The sequence below is a fragment of the Micropterus salmoides genome, unplaced genomic scaffold (assembly GCF_014851395.1).
Source record: "Micropterus salmoides isolate LMB-PRFRI ecotype aquatic unplaced genomic scaffold, ASM1485139v1 Ms_hic_scaffold_6, whole genome shotgun sequence".
Taxonomy (NCBI): domain Eukaryota; kingdom Metazoa; phylum Chordata; class Actinopteri; order Centrarchiformes; family Centrarchidae; genus Micropterus; species Micropterus salmoides.
The window spans coordinates 3,299,263-3,316,955 of record NW_024044348.1 but is presented as its reverse complement, the minus strand read 5'-3'; the positions used below and the strand labels follow the sequence as shown (position 1 = coordinate 3,316,955).

The following is a 17,693-nucleotide window of genomic DNA, read 5'->3' as shown; positions in this document are numbered from 1 at the left end:
ACTTGATAAACCTGCAGCAGATACACTTGGGGATGGCGGTGCCTGATTAAATGTAATAAAGACAAACTTAAACATCAACAAATGTGGGTTTTTAGTTACAAACAGGACACTATTATATAGGCTAGGCCTTGCTGCAGTACCGGAGGCTGCTCGCTTTGTAACTCACTAGCAACTGGAACAGGAAGCTTTCCTGAGAATCCTCCGGTTTTTAAGACTTCTTCAGTTTAAAATTAATTCAGCGATAGTTGTCAGTACATCCAATGGTACACAGCAAATGAATTGACATGAACTGTTATTAGTTAATTTGGCGAGCTGTATATTAACGAATCAAATACAGATGAAAAGGTTCGGGGTAATTTTCTTTCAGCCTACACTGTTTCGATCTGACCTTTATTTTCATGCTGCGGAGAGCCTCCAGGAACACATGGATTAGGAGCATGGAACCACTGACCGTACAGTGTGCCGGTGTGACACCAAAATGTGTGACCTATCAGATTCTGTGACCCAAATGGCAAGTTAAGCGCCAGAGGCTTTGTTGACGATGTGAAGCAGTTGCAGTTTGGTTGGGTTTAGGCACCAAAAGTACTTGGTTGAGTTTAGGCACCAAAAGAACTTGGTTATGGTTAGGAAAACATTGTCATTTGGGAGTAGTCACAGAATCTGATGGCTCACACATTTTGGTGTTACACCGGTTCCACTGGCAACACAGCTCATAGGTCTACTGCCGGAGAGAGAGCGGGTGCTGGAGCGTGCGAGAGAGAGGAGGTCGCGGGAGGGACCTGGTGCTCTGTGGACGGCCAGTGATCCCTCTGGCTGGATGAAGCCTTACGCATGATCAACGATGATAGGCTACAGAAAATGAATGGCAAAAATAGCATATTGTCCATATTTTAAAGACCCCCCAAAATATTACAAATCATGTTTTCAGTGGAGCTCATGTCTTATTAAGAGGAGTAAAGCTGGCCCCCCGTAGGTCGCACCCTGGCCGTAGCCTCAAGGAAAAACTCTTGATAAACATATTCGGGTATTTTCTTAGATCGCTCAGGTAACCATCTTCAGATCAGCCCAAAATAAAATGCTGCCTTGATGCTGAGGTAGACTACTTAAGCTAGAAATTGGAGAATTTTGAGTGCTTGAGGCTCCTCCAGCTTGACGCGATCTTGCAAAACAAGTAACCCATTTTCTAATATTTCTGTTTCTATAATAGGCCTGTAGTGCTCACTTCTACAGTCATATTTGCCATAGTTGATATGAGATGCGACTTGAAAAGAAATAGCCTTAGCCTATAGGCTATAAAATAAAATAAATAACTTAAATATGTAGCCTAATGTTGACTTTTGGTTTCACACTGTAGCCTACAGGAACACCGTTCAGCTGGTTCTGGCCCTCCATTCACCCCAACCACGTACTTACTCAGTGTTTTCTGTTAAATATCATATCAACAAAAATATCAACAAAGCAGATGTCTGTTTTTTGGTTTTCTGTTTTCAATTTTTCCGTTTCCGTTTTGAAACAGAAAAACCAAAATACTACTTGGTTCTTTGGTTTTTCTGATTTGGTTTTGAAAAGAACGAACCATACACGGATTGTCTGGGTTCTTCCCCTGAACTGCCTCCCCGTTTCCCTTCACCGGTTTCTTTTCCTCTCCTCCTGGGTGTGAATAAAATGTTAATGTCTCAGCAGATTTAAGTGAACTATCAAAAAATATCTGGCAACCCACAGCCCAACCTGTGATCATAGATCACCACTCCATGTTAACAAGTGTGCCTTATGCAGACATACATATGAAACCAGGAACGTATATATATATATACTTTGTGTAGGCCGTGGTGTAGAAGCACTTCACACTGGAAGAAGCTGATAGCTCCCCCAGGGAGAAATCTGGTTTGGTTCATTGAAGCTACTTAGAAAAAGTAGTTCAAACTGCGATTAATAATGTGATTAAATTATAACAATCATACAAGAAAAGTCACATGCCACTCAGCTGAGTTTATTGCAAAGTGCCCGTTCACAGGTCACACATTAAAAATCAAAAGCCCTGCGGTTTCTGGGAACGTGTCCCTCAAATACCTCTAGAAACTAGAGGCCAGGTGGGGTAGGATTACTCAGTTAGCCAGGTAACTTCTAAAATAGCATGCAACAACATCTCTGAACGTTTGTTTATAAATAGATTAACTGACACCAAATGAAGATTTACATATATTTTAAAGCTTAGTTTTACAAATTCAGACATTAAAATCAACATTAAAATCTAAATTCTGTTCACAGGTGAGCCGACAGTCCAGCTTCCTGGAATACCTGAGACCTACACCTGTCCTAACGATCCCACCTGAATGTTATATTTTGGTTGTAAACAAATGTAGATTTTATCTAAAACAGAAAACATATTTGATTTATCTTTAAGACGGTTAAACTTTTAGCCATTATAACAGCCTGAGCACGGGTCTGAGCAGCTGCCCGGTCTTTTTACTTGTCAGAGAAGAATCTGGTTTACAGGACACGTGAGCAGAGACAGAGGGCTCGGGGGGTCAAAGGGGGTCCATTACAGCTGAGGAGCACTAGAAGAAGCCCAAAGCTACTGTTCACTACATGCAGTTCACTACTGCCCAACACTGTGTAAAAGTAGAATTCAAAATTACCACTTGACAAACCTACTCAAGTAAAAGTATGCACGTACTTCACCAGTAAACAACTCAAAGTACAAGTTACTTTGTGTTTTATATTGTTCAGTGTTTGTGGGCCGCAGAGCTTCACAAAGTCTGTTTTTGTAATATTGTTTTCAAAAAAGTATGTACAAACATCATTAATGATAAAAACTGTACAAATATTTGTAAACTATCAGAAAAAACATCACCAAATATCACTAAAATATCTTAATATATAAATAATATTAATTTACAAATGACCAGTAAGGTGAGTCAGAGCCAGAGAGTATTGTGTCTGTCGCACTAAAAGGGCACATTAGAACCTGCAGCAGGGGGCTGATCTGGACCATCAGATCTGGATCTGATTAGACCAGAATCCAAACACACAGAGCTGCTGCTCAGCTGTTGTGTTGTTTACACTGTGGCTGCCATGACAACAAGCTGCACCTGCACACACACCCTGATGATGAATGATATTTCCTATGTTTTTCTGTTTTTCATTCTGGAAATGATAAAATTGACCCTCCCTACCTGCTAACTAAATACAGACTGAGTGGGTTTTTACCTGAGGAAACTCTTTTCAGCCCCGAGTCAGGCCAGGTCCTGGTGGGGGTCCCAAAGACATGAATTTCTGGACAGACGTCTGTTGTTTATAAAAACTGCAGTACTGCGAGTTCCCTGCAGCATGAAACGTTGGTTTGAATAAATAAAACATGACTTCATGTTTTACTGAGCTCTGAATCCATCCTGACGTCAGGTAAAGGTGTTTGTGACGGCGTTACATGGATTATTATGCTGTTAGCGAGACAGAAAGTAGACAGAAAGTCTACTTTACCCCACCAGCTGAGAGGATGGAGGCGCTGCAGGGACCAGGAACCTTTCTGTCAACAAACACAGTCCAAAAAGGTCCTGAAACAGACTGCACGAGAAAAAAGAAACAACAGAAACACGTTTGTTTTTTGCCTTTATTCATTCAATGTCAATCATAAAGAAACCAGTGCAGCTCGAGTCCAGTTTCTGCGTCGAGAGTCGGACAGAAACAAAACCTTTAAATCATTGCAGAGGAAGAACAAAGCTGCAACATGGAAATATAGAAGAATCAAAGAAGAACATATCCTGACTCTCAGGTTCAACGTGGATCAAAAAGCTTTTGTAGATCAAAGATACACAACTGAAACTGTGAGCTGAGCTCACGACACCGCTGACACCGCTGACACCGCTGACTTGTTTGAGCTGGAAACAAAGTGCTTCCAGAGAAATAATGGCCCAATCGAACGACGAGCTCAGTTCTACTAAATCCTCTTGGACCATAAAGGCCACCATCATGGATCATATGCTAATTTGCATAATGTGGGAAACAGTCACATGACTTTAAATTTGACTCTATCAGTGTGGGATACAGCATCACAGGACTGAGGTACACATGAGGAAGAAAAACATGGCCGCCATCAACCAAAGCATCTTCGGAAAGGGCGGGGCTTAGCAGGAAATTGGCCACAACACATTAACGGTTTATCCAATCATCATTAATTGTGGGGGGTTTCTTCAGTTTGGGAAGAGGCGTGCCAGAGCAGTTTGAGACGACTCATAGGGGGCGCCACAAAATACCAATGCTGTGTCTCAACTCGGGTACTTCCTTTAGTATATTAACATGCAGTACACTGCGTACACTATGTACTTATATGCTTAGTGCAGTATTTTGACAGGGTAGTGTACTGCTTTTTGCCGTTATTCTCAGTGTGAACACACTTATGCCCTCAAAATAGTAAGTGTAAGTATGGAAGTGCGCGGACTGAGACACAGCACAAGTGTCATGTTGACGTGTGGGCGTGGCCTATAACTCTGTGAGCCATTCTGACTGAACTCTCCGGACACGTCCCGCTCTCTCCTGGTTCACATGTGATGAAGAGGGACTGATTACTTATTACTATTACAAACTGCATTACTTCTGTCACGTGTTTCCAGAGTTTACAATCTGATCTGAGTGCAGCTCATCGGTCAGCGTGTCCAGTTCACACACACACACACACACACACGCAGAGGGGTCAAAGTTCAGGGTTTGGTCCAGACTGAGTACTTCCTGTTAGCTCCCAGCAGGCAGCTCTGCTTCCCGCCTGGTTATTTCTCTGCCTTCAGCTTGGTGTCGTACGTCCCCGCGTTCTTGTACGCGCCCACGTAACCCGTGTTCTCCACCAGCTCCTCCCGGCCCTCCCGACCTTTGCCCTTGCCGCTCTTATCGAAGCGCTCCTTGTGTGATCCGGTGTAACGGGAGGCGTCGGTCAGACGGTCCACCGCCGCCGTCTTTGCCACTTTCTGATGGACACAGAGGACAGGAAATGAATAAAATCAGACCTGCCCCGAACAGGCACCTGAAAGTGCTGCCCTCTAAAGGCCGGGGCAGGAACTACAGGAACATAAATGCTACTTTAAAAACTTTATTATCTTTAGACAAACACTCAGCAGGGACAGCGGTTCAGGATAGGAGGATATGAGGGTGTAAAATATTTTAATACATGTTGACTTGGTACTGACTGTGCTCCTCCCTCATCACGGGCACAAAGGACTGGACTCTCGTTAGCAGAGATTTTAAATAAGTATTATGAGTCAGTACTGTTTCCTGGATACTCTCTGCTGATTAAAGAGTGTTTAATGATCTGAAGATGATCCAGACCGCCCTGCCTGCTGGCTCAAACTCCCATGACTTCATAAAGCTCTCTGATGAGGGGCCAAACCTTTACGGTCGCTCTCAGGCAGCTGAAACCTGAGAGCAGGTCCAGGTCTCTGTGGAGCAGCTCTGGACTTGTTTCCTGCAGCTCCATGATGAAACATGAAGACGCTGGTGATTCTCACAGATAGAACCTCCGTCTGAAGCTTCAACAGAGTGTTATACTGTTGAACACAGCTGCCCCCTCTTGATTTTGGCTCATTGCCGTTTTACATCCCAATATTTCAATGTTATGTTATTTGGAACTGTGTTATAACCACTTGGAAATGGACTTGCCCGATATGGGGGACGTAATCGATTTTTGCTTTTCTAGCTGTTTTCTGTCCAAAAACAGCGGTCCTTTGTGTCAACAGAGACCATCTGGCAGGCCGCCATCTTGGTGAGGTCGACTTGGCTGTACGTTTCGCTTCTGTCTCAGATTGAAGTAGAGAAGAAGAGTTTGCTTTGGCAGAGGCGGTCTTTATTGGCCTCTGCTGGCGACCCGTAGGAGCTACACAGACATGCAAGATGTCAATCGTCTCTTCAATATGAAGAGAATGAGCCCACTTGCAGCCCTGTAGGTTGGTCACAGGAATATTGACTGTTTTTATCAATATTTCAATGTTTTGGAAGCTTTATGTTATTTGGAACGTGGTTGTATGATGAGAAATAATGTTTTGAAGATAACTCCTAATAAAAGTGAACATATAAACAGTAAATATGGCCAAAACATGGACATTCGGCTGGTATATTTTAGAAAGATTGTGTAATAACTGTTGTATATCAGTTTCTTTTCATCAAATTTACAGTTATGGTTGTATTCCAGGTGTAGTAGAAGATATTCAGGTGCATTATAGTCTACCTTATGATGGTTTTGATGGTTTCTTGCATTAAAATATAGCTTTTTTAATCATATTTTTTCTTTATTGCATCTCCATTTACTCTTTAATGGTAAAATAAATGTTAATTTACAATTGATTTATATTCCGTATCTTCTGACCTTTCAAAGGATATGCATCTAGGCCAAATGGTTGAGGAGATAGTGGTGATTTATTTTGGGTTTGTTATTTTACGTGTTTTTCCTGGACCAACAGGATTCAGCTGATGTTTTCATCCAAAGAGAACTCAGTAGGTGATTCAGCCACGTGGATACAAACAAAATACATCAACTTCATCAAAGATGCTGAGCTGAGCTGGGAGCTCCGTACATCATGGATGCAACCAGGACTGTGGAGCGGTAGCAGCCCCCTATAACGTAGACGTTATAGCCTAGTTAAATCCTACAGTTTGAATGTAAATGCAGCATACAATTTAGAAAAACGACTGACTATTGTAGTGTTTCATAGGCGGTAATAATAATCGCCTAATAATGTCGGCTAGCTCTCACTGTTCCGCTTGGTTTTTCGGACTCGGTCAGGCATCCAGAGAATTAGACATGGCTCCAAAAGTTTAACATTTATAATCAATTCCAAAATTCAAAGTAGATTTTTACTCAACGGAAAAATGTATAATGATCACTTTTACTAAAAAATACACAGTGTTGGAAAACTATATGGCCTTGGCAGGTCAAAAAGCGCACGAGGGAGCCGCACGCTGTCTTGATGGGACCGCAAACACCCCTCTGTCACAGGGAAACAGGCTGTTGCAGCATTTATTTATTATTTTACCTGCTGGTTCTTAAAGGTATAAAGGAGCATTTTTAAAATGTGGCTTCATCTTGACATCTTTTAACAGGGGGTGCTATGGAACAAAGACTGGGGCACTTGAATATTATATTGAAGGTAAATTTGAGCCGGTGGCAGCCCTAACCTCTGCAGGAACCTTGAGCCTTCAGTAAACTGTCTACAGTAAGTTCTGCTTTGGGTCCGTGTCTGTCCTACAACACATGCTATTTGTGTGTGTTATAAAAGCTTCTGGTCTCACCGTCACGCCGACGTTGGTGGGTTCTCTACCTTCCACCAGTTTGAAGATGGACTCCAGCGCCTCCTCTTTACTTTGACCTTTGAACCTCTTTGGGGCCAGTTCCTCCAGAGCGCTCCGAAACTCCTCATAGGTGATGACCCGAGACGTCTTCTGTCTTCAAACAGAAATAGAACACATCACACTGGACCTTCTGTTACCTTCACTGCACTGCATCAAACTCCAGAATATCATCACACTCTCATAATGATATGAAATCTTCCCCCCCGGGGGCCCCGGAGCCTGAGCCTGGTCACCCTCACACAGGAACTGCAGACTCACTTGACTTTGGAGAAGACGATGTCCACGTCGGTGCTGGTGACGTTCTTTCCGTCCACGATTCTGCAGTCTTTGCACAGTTTGGCCCAGTTCTTCCCGTTCAGCTCCTTCCCCGTGGCCTTCGTGTCCCCGTGGACGGCGAACTTCTTAAAGGACGCCAGGAGCTGTTCCATGTCGGCACTCTCTGCCATGGCGGCAAAATATCTGCAGAACAGGACGAGAAGAAAAACCCAGGTTCAGTCAACCAAGTAAAGAAAACAAGTGAAATAAATTTTGTGTAGAGGAGGAACAGGCACTGAGCGGAGGACAGGAGATTATTCAAAACTTTTTATTTCTCTCCATAAGCAGCAGGAAAGTCAGGCCAAATATGACGCCCGCTGCTCCTCCTTCCTGTGTGTGTTTCTGTGTGCGTGTGTGTTTCTGTGTGTGTTTCTGTGTGTGTGTTTCTGTGTGTGTGTGTGTGTGTGTGTTTCTGCGTGTGTGCGTGTGCGTGCGTGCGTGCGTGTGTGCGTGTGCGTGTGTGTGTTTCTGTGTGTGTCTGTGTGTTTCTGTGTGTGTGTCTGTGTGTTTCTGTGTGTGTGTGTGTGTGTTTCTGTGTGCGTGTGTGTGTGTGTGTGTGCGTGCATGTCGGGGTGAGACATGACCTCACTGGTTTCTCAGACTCGTGTGATCTCACACACAAACACACACTGATGCAATCCCTAACAGCGGTTGTCATGGTAACCAGCACTGTTTGTGCCGCCGCCCACCTGCAGTGCTGCGCTACGACCATCAGCTGTTTTCGGAGTGTTGGTGAACACAGAGCTGCAGGAACTCTCAAGTCCGAGTCTGGGTTCATCTGCTCTAGAGACGTTTGGCTGGAGACCGGTTCTACAGAACCCTGCAGCAAATGGGACCAGGCAGATACCCACTGATAACTCATATCCAGCCTCCAAACCCAGGAGCTGAGACCAGAACAGAGACTTCCTGCCCCCCCTGAGACTCCCTTTGCAGCCTCACAGCACCAATCAGAGGACAGCACGATATAATGCATCAGAACATTTTCTCCGCTGTCAGAGAAAGATCCTGACCAGGGGCTTCATTTATAAAACTGTCCGTAGAAAAGACTCCTAAAAGTTGCGCAAGCACAAAAATATTTTGATTTATAAAACACATAATACACAGATTTCCTTGACAGGCGAAGGTCAGGAGCTAACACTAGCAAAACTTTAGATTGCTTAACCTTTAAATAACACCAGAGCTGCCAACTCTCAGGCATCAAGTGTGAGACTTTTGACAGTTTTGACAGTTAACAGTTCACACGCTCTCACACTACACATCAATTTTCTCCTGCAGTGAAAAACAAATATATAACTGACACATCAGTTATATATCAGTGTCAACTGAACAGAGACCAATCAACTTGAATCTGCAGGAAGGGGCCCCCCTCCTGAGCACAGGCGGGACGAGCCCTTTTTGAAAAGAGAGTAAACCAACTGACAGGTGAGGCAGAGACAGGTGAGACAGAGAGAGAGGTGAGGTACAGACAGGTGAGGCAGAGAGAGGTGAGGTACAGACAGGTGAGTTACAGACAGGTGAGGCAGAGACAGGTGAGGCAGAGAGAGGTGAGGTACAGACAGGTGAGGCAGAGAGAGGTGAGACAGAGACAGGTGAGACAGAGAGAGGTGAGGTACAGACAGGTGAGGCAGAGAGAGGTGAGGTACAGACAGGTGAGGCAGAGAGAGGTGAGACAGAGACAGGTGAGACAGAGACAGGTGAGGTACAGACAGGTGAAGCAGAGAGAGGTGAGGTACAGAGAGGTGAGGTACAGACAGGTGAGGCAGAGAGAGGTGAGACAGAGACAGGTGAGACAGAGAGAGGTGAGGTACAGACAGGTGAGGCAGAGAGAGGTGAGGTACAGACAGGTGAGACAGAGACAGGTGAGGCAGAGAGAGGTGAGGTACAGACAGGTGAGGCAGAGAGAGGTGAGGTACAGACAGGTGAGACAGAGACAGGTGAGGCAGAGACAGATCAGGTACAGAGACAGGTGAGACAGAGACAGATGAGGTACAGAGACAGGTGAGACAGAGAGAGGTGAGACAGAGAGAGGTGAGGTACAGACAGATGAGGTACAGACAGGTGAGACAGAGACAGGTGAGGCAGAGACAGATGAGACAGAGACAGGTGAGGTACAGAGACAGGTGAGAAAGAGAACAGGTGAGGTACAGACACAGGTGAGAAAGAGACAGGTGAGAAAGAGACAGGTGAGACAGAGACAGGTGAGGCACAGACAGGTGAGACAGAGAGAGGTGAGACAGAGACAGGTGAGACAGAGAGAAGTGAGGTACAGACAAGTGAGACAGAGACAGGTGAGGCAGAGACAAATGAGACAGAGACAGGTGAGGTATAGAGAGAGGTGAGAAAGAGACAGGTGAGGTACAGACAGGTGAGGCAGAGACAGATGAGACAGAGACAGGTGAGGTACAGAGACAGGTGAGACAGAGACAGGTGGTACAGACAGGTGAGGCAAAGACAGGTGAGACAGAGAGAGGTGAGGCAGAGACAGGTGAGACAGAGACAGGTGAGGCAGAGACAGGTGAGACAGAGAGAAGTGAGGTACAGACAAGTGAGACAGAGACAGGTGAGGCAGAGACAGATGAGACAGAGACAGGTGAGACAGAGACAGGTGAGGTACAGACAGATGAGGTACAGACAGGTAAGACAGAGACAGGTGAGGCAGAGACAGGTGAGACAGAGACAGGTGAGGTACAGACAGATGAGGTACAGACAGGTGCCCACTCAGGCCGATTATCAGCAGCATTAACTCGGTCACCTACAACATTACCAAACACATTTCTACCATCTTAGCTCCATTGGTGGGAAACACGCCTCACCACGTCCAAAACTCTATTGACTTTGTAAACAAAGTTCGAGGACTAAAACTGGATCCAGATGAAACCATGGTATCCTATGACGTGACTTCTTTGTTCACCTGCATCCCCACCATAGAGGCAGCAGAAACCGTTAGGGAAACGGCTAACACAAGACAACACCCTGGACAACAGAACCAGCCTCAGCTCTGACCAAATCTGCAAATTACTCGACCTCTGTCTAAACACCACCTACTTCCAGTACAACGGTGGATTCTACAGACAGAAGCATGGCTGTGCCATGGGCTCACCGGTATCCCCGATTGTGGCAAACATCTACATGGAAGAAGTGGAGAATAAATCCCTCTACTCCTTCAGAGGAACAGCACCGAGCCACTGGTACAGATATGTGGACGACACCTGGGTCAAAATTAAAAGCCAGGAAGTGCAAGCCTTCACAGAACACATCAACTCTTTGGACAGTAACATCAAGTTCACACGAGAAGATGTTCACAACAACAGTTTGGCCTTCCTGGACTGCGCTGTACACATTGAAGAGGAGATTGGTGTTTACAGAAAACACACACACACAGACCAATACCTACTGTTCGATTCCCACCACCCACTGGAGCACAAGCTAGGGGTCATGAGAACACTACACCACAGAGCGGAAAACATACCAACAAGCGCCCAAGCCAGAGAGAAGGAACGGAACCACCTGAAGGGGGCACTTACAGCCTGTGGATACCCTAAATGGACCTTTGTGAAAACAGCCACAAGATCCAAGAAGAACAAAACTACAGGGGAGGAGGAAAAGAAGGTCAAACGCAACAACATTGTGATTCCATACGTGTCTGGAGTATCAGAGAAACTCAGGAGGATTTTCAACAAACATAACATCCCTGTGTTTTTTAAACCCAAGAACACACTAAGACAGATGCTGGTCCACCCCAAAGACCGCACACCCAAACACAAGAAAAGCAATCTAGTGTATGCGGTCCAATGCAGTGAGGAATGCACAGACCTGTATATTGGGGAGACTAAACAACCACTACACAAACGCATGGCTCAACACAGAAGGGCCGACTCCTCAGGTCAAGACTCTGCAGTCTACTTACATCTGAAGGACAGAGGACACTCGTTTGAGGACCACCAGGTGCACATTTTAGACAGAGAAGATGGATGGTTTGAAAGAGGTGTCAAGGAAGCATCTACACCAGGGTTGAGAAGCCGTCATTGAACAGGGGAGGGGGTCTACGCCACCACTTATCCCCCACTTACAATGCTGTCCTTTCATCACTTCCCAGGAAACTCAACAAACGTAACCTATTGGCCTCAGGTGAAGATACCAACGATGGTCGTTCAGTCTTGGCCACAGGTAGTCTTAACGACTGTAACGACTGTCGTCACAGCAACAAGGAACACTAACGAACCAGCGGTATCGATGACCCGGGCCAACAACCCCACTGAGGTTAAATAGCTGAGTTTCCCTGCCAGTCAGTCAGAACTGAAGAAGTCCTTTGGATGAGGGACGAAACGTCTTCCAGTATCTTCAACCAAGTCCAGTTGCCCTTGACTTTAACCTTCGTTGGATAACTATGACCTGGATGACTGAGAATCTTCATAGATTTTACTTTAACAAGTTTAACAAACAGAGAATCTCATAGGTCAAAGAGCTCAACATTAAAATATTCCACACTCACTACATCTACATTATTCTGTTTTTACAAGTCTTCTGCTTGTGTACATTGCTTGTTTCCTGCTGAACTGATGTCAGAGACTCAGTCTGTCGTAGACATGCAGCTTGTGTGTAGATGTCAGATTCCAGACGGTCGAACATTTTCAGTTCACTCAGAGTTCGTCCATATTCAGTTCAGTTAGTAAACTCAACTTTTTCAGCTCCAGACTAAAAACACGTTTATTAAAAATGTTTCAGAGGTTTTAAAGAGGTCATATTTTGCTTTTTGGCTGTTTCTCTCTCCTTTATTGTGTTATAAATCTCTTATGTAACAGGTTTACAAAGTGAAAAAGTAATCCACCCTTTACTTCTGTAACCTCTCTGCGTCACTCCGTAACACGCAGCAGTGCTCGCCTAGCAGTTAACGTGGCACACCCTCAAAAACACTGGTGGAGAAACACACTGAGCTGCAGCACACAGTGACAAGACGTCCCTCCCTACCCAACGTTAGAGCCCCTCCAGGCAGTCTGAGGACACGAAGCTGTTGCTGTGATGTAGAGACAGAGCTCGGTTCAAACGTTATGAAAGATAAATGTGTTACAGATTAATAACTCACCACTCTGAACTCTTGATTAAGTCTAGGTTCTGAAGCTGGTTCTGGTTGTTCTGCCTGTGTTTCTGGATCAGACTCGGGTCCCAACATGTACGACTGAACTGAAGCCCTGTTTACCTTGCTTGTCGTGACCCGCCCTACTCTGCTTTGGATTGGCTAGCAGTTGTTACCTAGGTACTGAGCATGTGCAGCTCCCAACAAAGATCTTATAGAAGTGAGATGCTTCACTCTGCAGCTAAAACAGAGCATTGAACACACAGGGTGAGAAGAGGAGCTGCAGCAATGAGCAGTCTGACAGAAATGTGGTGTTTTTGAAACTTAAACCATGTAAACCTGTTCAGGTACAACCCCTAAATGAAATGTTGAACCTCTGTGTGAGGAGAATATGACCTCTTTAATAAACGACAGTGTAGCTGGTGGCTCTAACGACCATACCGACTGTCGTTACAACTGCAAGGAGCACTAACACACCAGCGGTCATTCAGCAGTCAGTCAGAACTGAAGAAGTCTCTCAGATGAGGGACGAAAAATCTTCTAGTATCTTCAACCAAGTCCAGCTGCCATTGATTTTAACCACATCTGGAATACATCAAAATGCAGACCAGTCCACCTCCCAAAGAGAGTTTGCATGGGTGATCCTAACAGGAGTCTACATTCCACCTATACAGGTAAAGATTAATGAGCTGACACGACATATCTCCGACCTGGAATGAGACCACCCAGTCTTACTAAGCCAGTCTTCATCTTGTATATGCTTCCTTTAGACAATATTATCAGGAAACACAGATAAATGTTCCCTCTTATGCCGATGATACTCAATCATACCTATTGATCAAGCCAGAGGAAACCAATCAGTCAGCTAAGTTACGTTCTGCCATGGTGCGGACATGGGGAACAGTTTGGACCAGATGGTTTATTTAAATGGAGTGTGAAAACCTGAAGTTAATGTGAAGTCCAAAACAAGCACAGCAATCCAGGTGAAGTCCAGAAATGACGGATTAATCTAAAATGACTCAAGGGAAACAGGAGGAGTAATCTTGAGACACGAGACAAATGACGACACACTGAAAGGTGCAGCCATGAACAATGAACACACACCGAGTGAAGGGAGAAGCCCAACACATACACCAGCAGGTGAACATAACAGGTGAGACTGCTCAGACAATCAGTGACACAGGAAGTGAAACAAGACCACAACACCAGGGGCCGAACAACTCCAAAGTGAAACAGGAAATACAGAAACATAAAGCAGGCTAAACTTCATGCTGCCTTCAGGCTGTAAAAACCTGGAACTCGGGTAAGACAGAAGTCCTTGTACTTGGGTCCAAACTCCTCCGAGACGCATTAACTAAACATGTGGTGAATATGGATGGCATCGCCCCGACCTCCAGCACCAAATTAGATCAAATGGTAACATTTGCATTTAATACTGAACACGGTCCGGTCCGAAACAGACCCATCCTGAACAGGAAGTGTTCTAACTTACGTTCAGAAGGCAGTTCCACTTTAGACTCTTGGTCCTGTTTTCTCATCGTTTAGCTCAGACAACGTCATGCTTTGCTGAGCTGCTTCAGAGCGATGATGTGATTGGGTGTGTGTTATTAAGCGCCACACCCTCTGATCTATATTTACCTTCAGCTTTAACCCTTTGTGCTGCTGATCCGCAGGTGGAGACGCCCGCACAGTCCAGACCCTCATCCCCCATACGTTTAGGATAAACTGTGATATTAACAGCCATTATGTTTGAATTTCACCCTCCCCATGGCGTCCTGGTGCTGTCTCTGCAGCTGATGACAAACCCACCTGAGCGAGGTGAGGCCAGAGGAGGTCCTGATCCTCTCTGGTGTCAGCAGGAGGTCTGGGTACCTCAGGGCCCAGCAGCTTTCCACCAGGTTTCACAGCAGGTGTAGATGTGGGCAGACATGTCTGACATTACACTGGGATCAGTTGTCAAAGCAGAGCGTGTTGTGTTTGAGAGGCTGGACGGCATCCCGGATAAGAGAAAGTCAGTTTCCTGGTTCATGTCCCTGACACAGGAGACCATCAGGGACAGTACTGGGCATATGTGTAGAAATATGCTTCAGGTCGAGTTTCTCTTCTTTTAAACCTGGGCCCTGTGTTCATGTGATGGTGTGGAATAACAAGTAGGTACAAAGAGTTTTGAATCTGTGCAGCAGATGCTGCAGCCGGCAGCTGAACCGGCTTCCTATTGTATTCCTTCCCATCAAAACGGCGTCCACAGAAAGCTTCTTTTTGCCATCAGCACACCAGGTGTCTGACAAAATCATGGAAAGGATCCCTACGAGGGACTCCCCATGACCCCCTTTGTTTTTAACAGAAACTGAAGTCTCGCTCTAAAAAGGCGAGTTGTTGCAGGAAGATGACGGCGGAAACAAGAGGGAGGAGTGTGATGTGTTCGTGGAGGAGCTGCGGGTGTCTCTGACAACATGATGTGGTCATGTCGTCAGAGCACTGCAGGTGGTGGACACGTGATTAGAGGCTATGCGATGGACGGCCAACGGGCCCGGGCGATGGACTGAACATTATAAAACGACGTCAGGGGCTGCATGAGCTGCAGCTCGTCTTCCTGTCAGACACACGGACATTTTCAACAGAAGAAAAAGATCCTTCCTGCGGAGTCGTTCAGTCCACTCTCATGTAAAAACCTAAAGAGGGACTTTTTCTTTATCTTACAGACAGAAATAATATTAACTGCAGATCAGTTTGTATAATTACAATAAAGCTGTTTCTGTTTTCTGTATTTCAGTTAGACTGTGTTACTGTATGGGTGTGTCACTGTGTGTCACTCAACCTACAAACAAACTGAAATGATCCAAATCTGAGGTCATTAAATGTTACATGACTGTGTGAGACCTCCTGAAGGTTTCTGATGTTCAGGTCCATGTAACGTGTGCGCTTTTATTCTTCACTCTTATTCTTCTTTATTTCATTAAACACTGACAGTTTTAGATCGTTCTTTGCACTACACAAAGCCAAGTACAATTCAGACTACCAGCTGCTTCATTCATTAGTCCAGTAATCCAAGAATAATTGGCAAATAGAATATAACAAATAATCGATCAGTAGAGTCTGTTGTGTGAATGAACTGGCTCCAGCTTCTCTAATCTGTTGGCTGTTAATAATCTGAAGAGCCTGTTTCACTGTTTCTATCAGTTTGTTTCAAATGAAACAAACCTGAAATTATATTAGATTATTAATTATTAGATTAAAATGATTACTAAATATATATATTTATAATGAATTAATCTGTGTTATGTAGTAATTCTTTATAAACTATTCAAACTAAAAACACTTTTCTGTCTGGAGTTTTTACATTTCAACATTTTCTTAAAATCCAGTTAGTTCTGCAGAGACAGACAAAAACAGAGTCCTGCAGTCTTACCTGTCTGTCCTCTGTCCTCGGTCTCTCCTGTCTCAGCGGCGGTTGCAGCGTTCAGTGAGCTCTGCAGCGCTCACGGCTTGTTATCATCTGTTTACTCCGTCACCATGGCGACACCCTGTCCCACATCAGGGGAGGGCAATAAAACAGAGGGAGGGAGGAAAGGAGGAGGGGAGGAGTGCTGGTCCTCCTGCAGGGCTTCCATGCAGGCTCCTGTCAGCTCCCGGAGCTGGAGGTCAGAGGTCACAGGTCGGATGGGGACCTTTCAAAGGCCACATGCTGTGTTTTAACAGCAATAAATCATTATATAATCATTATTTATAAACCGCTTCACGTCTGTCATCGAGGGGAAATAATCCACAGATCTCTTCAACTTCAGTCACAGTTTATTTATTTAGCTCGTATAATTATCAAAAATCTGTTTACTAAAGTCTGTGAATGGGAAAAAAAATCATTGGAGAATATCTTCAGCCCCCGTGGGTCTAACTGGCCCCTGTGGGTCTGCTGGCCCCCATGGGTCTAACTAGGCCCCACGGTGCAGCTACAAAGAGCAGGTCCTGACGGGTTCACCTGGAGAACACAGCTGCTCTCTGAGTTTAAATAACATCACATGTAATCTGGAGCCGTCGTCATGACAACAGAAACACAAACAATGACAGCATGTGTACCAGTGCGCTCAGCTATAACAGACAGGAAGTGCATCTGACAGGAAGTGCTTCACTGTGCTCGAGAGGTCTGACAGGAAGATGGATGTGAAACTCCAGATTAAAGGCAGACGGATCAGATGTGAGGGGAGAAGCTCAGAAACCTGAGATACTCAAACAGTAAACATGAAATCATGTCTCCAGGGACCAGGAGTCACATGACCATCAGAAGCACAAAATCAACACGCTGATCCCTTAACTTCCTGAACAGCTGATTATTCACTCTTCATCACATGTGAAACTTTTATTTATTTCTTTATGTACAAAAATGTTTTCTCAAACTGCTGTTTCAGACGTTTCAGGTCGGCCGAAAACCCTGTTTTAGTTTCCGGGGTAGAGTGTCAGTGCTGACAGGTGAAAACGATCAGTCAGTTTTATTAAAATACTTTGTACTGAGTATATAAAACTTATACACTTGTGCTGTGCATGTCTCCATATTTACTTTGTGACGACTCCCAGTCTGTTTCCTGCTGCCACAGTCTCTTTGTCCTCCCGTGATCCTCTCAGTAACAGTTCCACCTCGCTGTCGGTCCATGCAGATAAATCTCTGCTGTGGTTCTTCACCGTCGCTGCTCTTCGTTTGTCTCTAGTAGAACTTTCTTCTTTAGCTGAATCTTCTGCAGCTGCGGAGTAGACAATCTGCTTCCTGTTTACACAGGCATGCACATGCTCAGTGTACGTGATGTGCGTTTTCTGCTGTTTTAATATAGACGGAGATCAGTTCTGATACGCAGCTAAAACGCTGGTGTGGATGCAGATCGCTGTGTGGTTTCCACCTCCCTCACAGATGCCACCTAGTGGTTGTTGGTGCACACAACAGCTCCTGGGTGTTAGAATTAAAATGTAAATTAACTGAGGGGCC

The 17,693-nt window shown here is 45.0% G+C and overlaps 1 protein-coding gene across 1 annotated transcript; it reads right to left on the bottom strand.

Moving 5' to 3' along the window:
- Nucleotides 1-3,592: 3,592 nt before the first annotated feature.
- LOC119890758 (tubulin polymerization-promoting protein family member 3-like) lies at nucleotides 3,593-16,536 on the bottom strand. Its single transcript, XM_038702152.1, has 4 exons — nucleotides 16,131-16,536; nucleotides 7,591-7,791; nucleotides 7,273-7,426; nucleotides 3,593-4,958 (listed from the first exon to the last, which is right to left on the bottom strand). The coding sequence occupies exons 2-4, from the start codon at nucleotides 7,776-7,778 to the stop codon at nucleotides 4,764-4,766; spliced, it is 537 nt and encodes a 178-aa protein (XP_038558080.1). The 5' UTR covers nucleotides 7,779-7,791; nucleotides 16,131-16,536; the 3' UTR covers nucleotides 3,593-4,763.
- Nucleotides 16,537-17,693: the final 1,157 nt, after the last annotated feature.

Bases quoted from the DNA above. Each gene is read 5' to 3' on its own strand.
- LOC119890758 (XM_038702152.1), bottom strand. From the start codon at position 7,778: ATGGCAGAGAGTGCCGACATGGAACAGCTCCTGGCGTCCTTTAAGAAG. The intron at 7,427-7,590 runs GTGAGTCTGCAG...TTCTGTTTGAAG, and splicing joins ATCGTCTTCTCCAAAGTCAA to ACAGAAGACGTCTCGGGTCA. The intron at 4,959-7,272 runs GTGAGACCAGAA...TGTGTCCATCAG, and splicing joins CCACCAACGTCGGCGTGACG to AAAGTGGCAAAGACGGCGGC.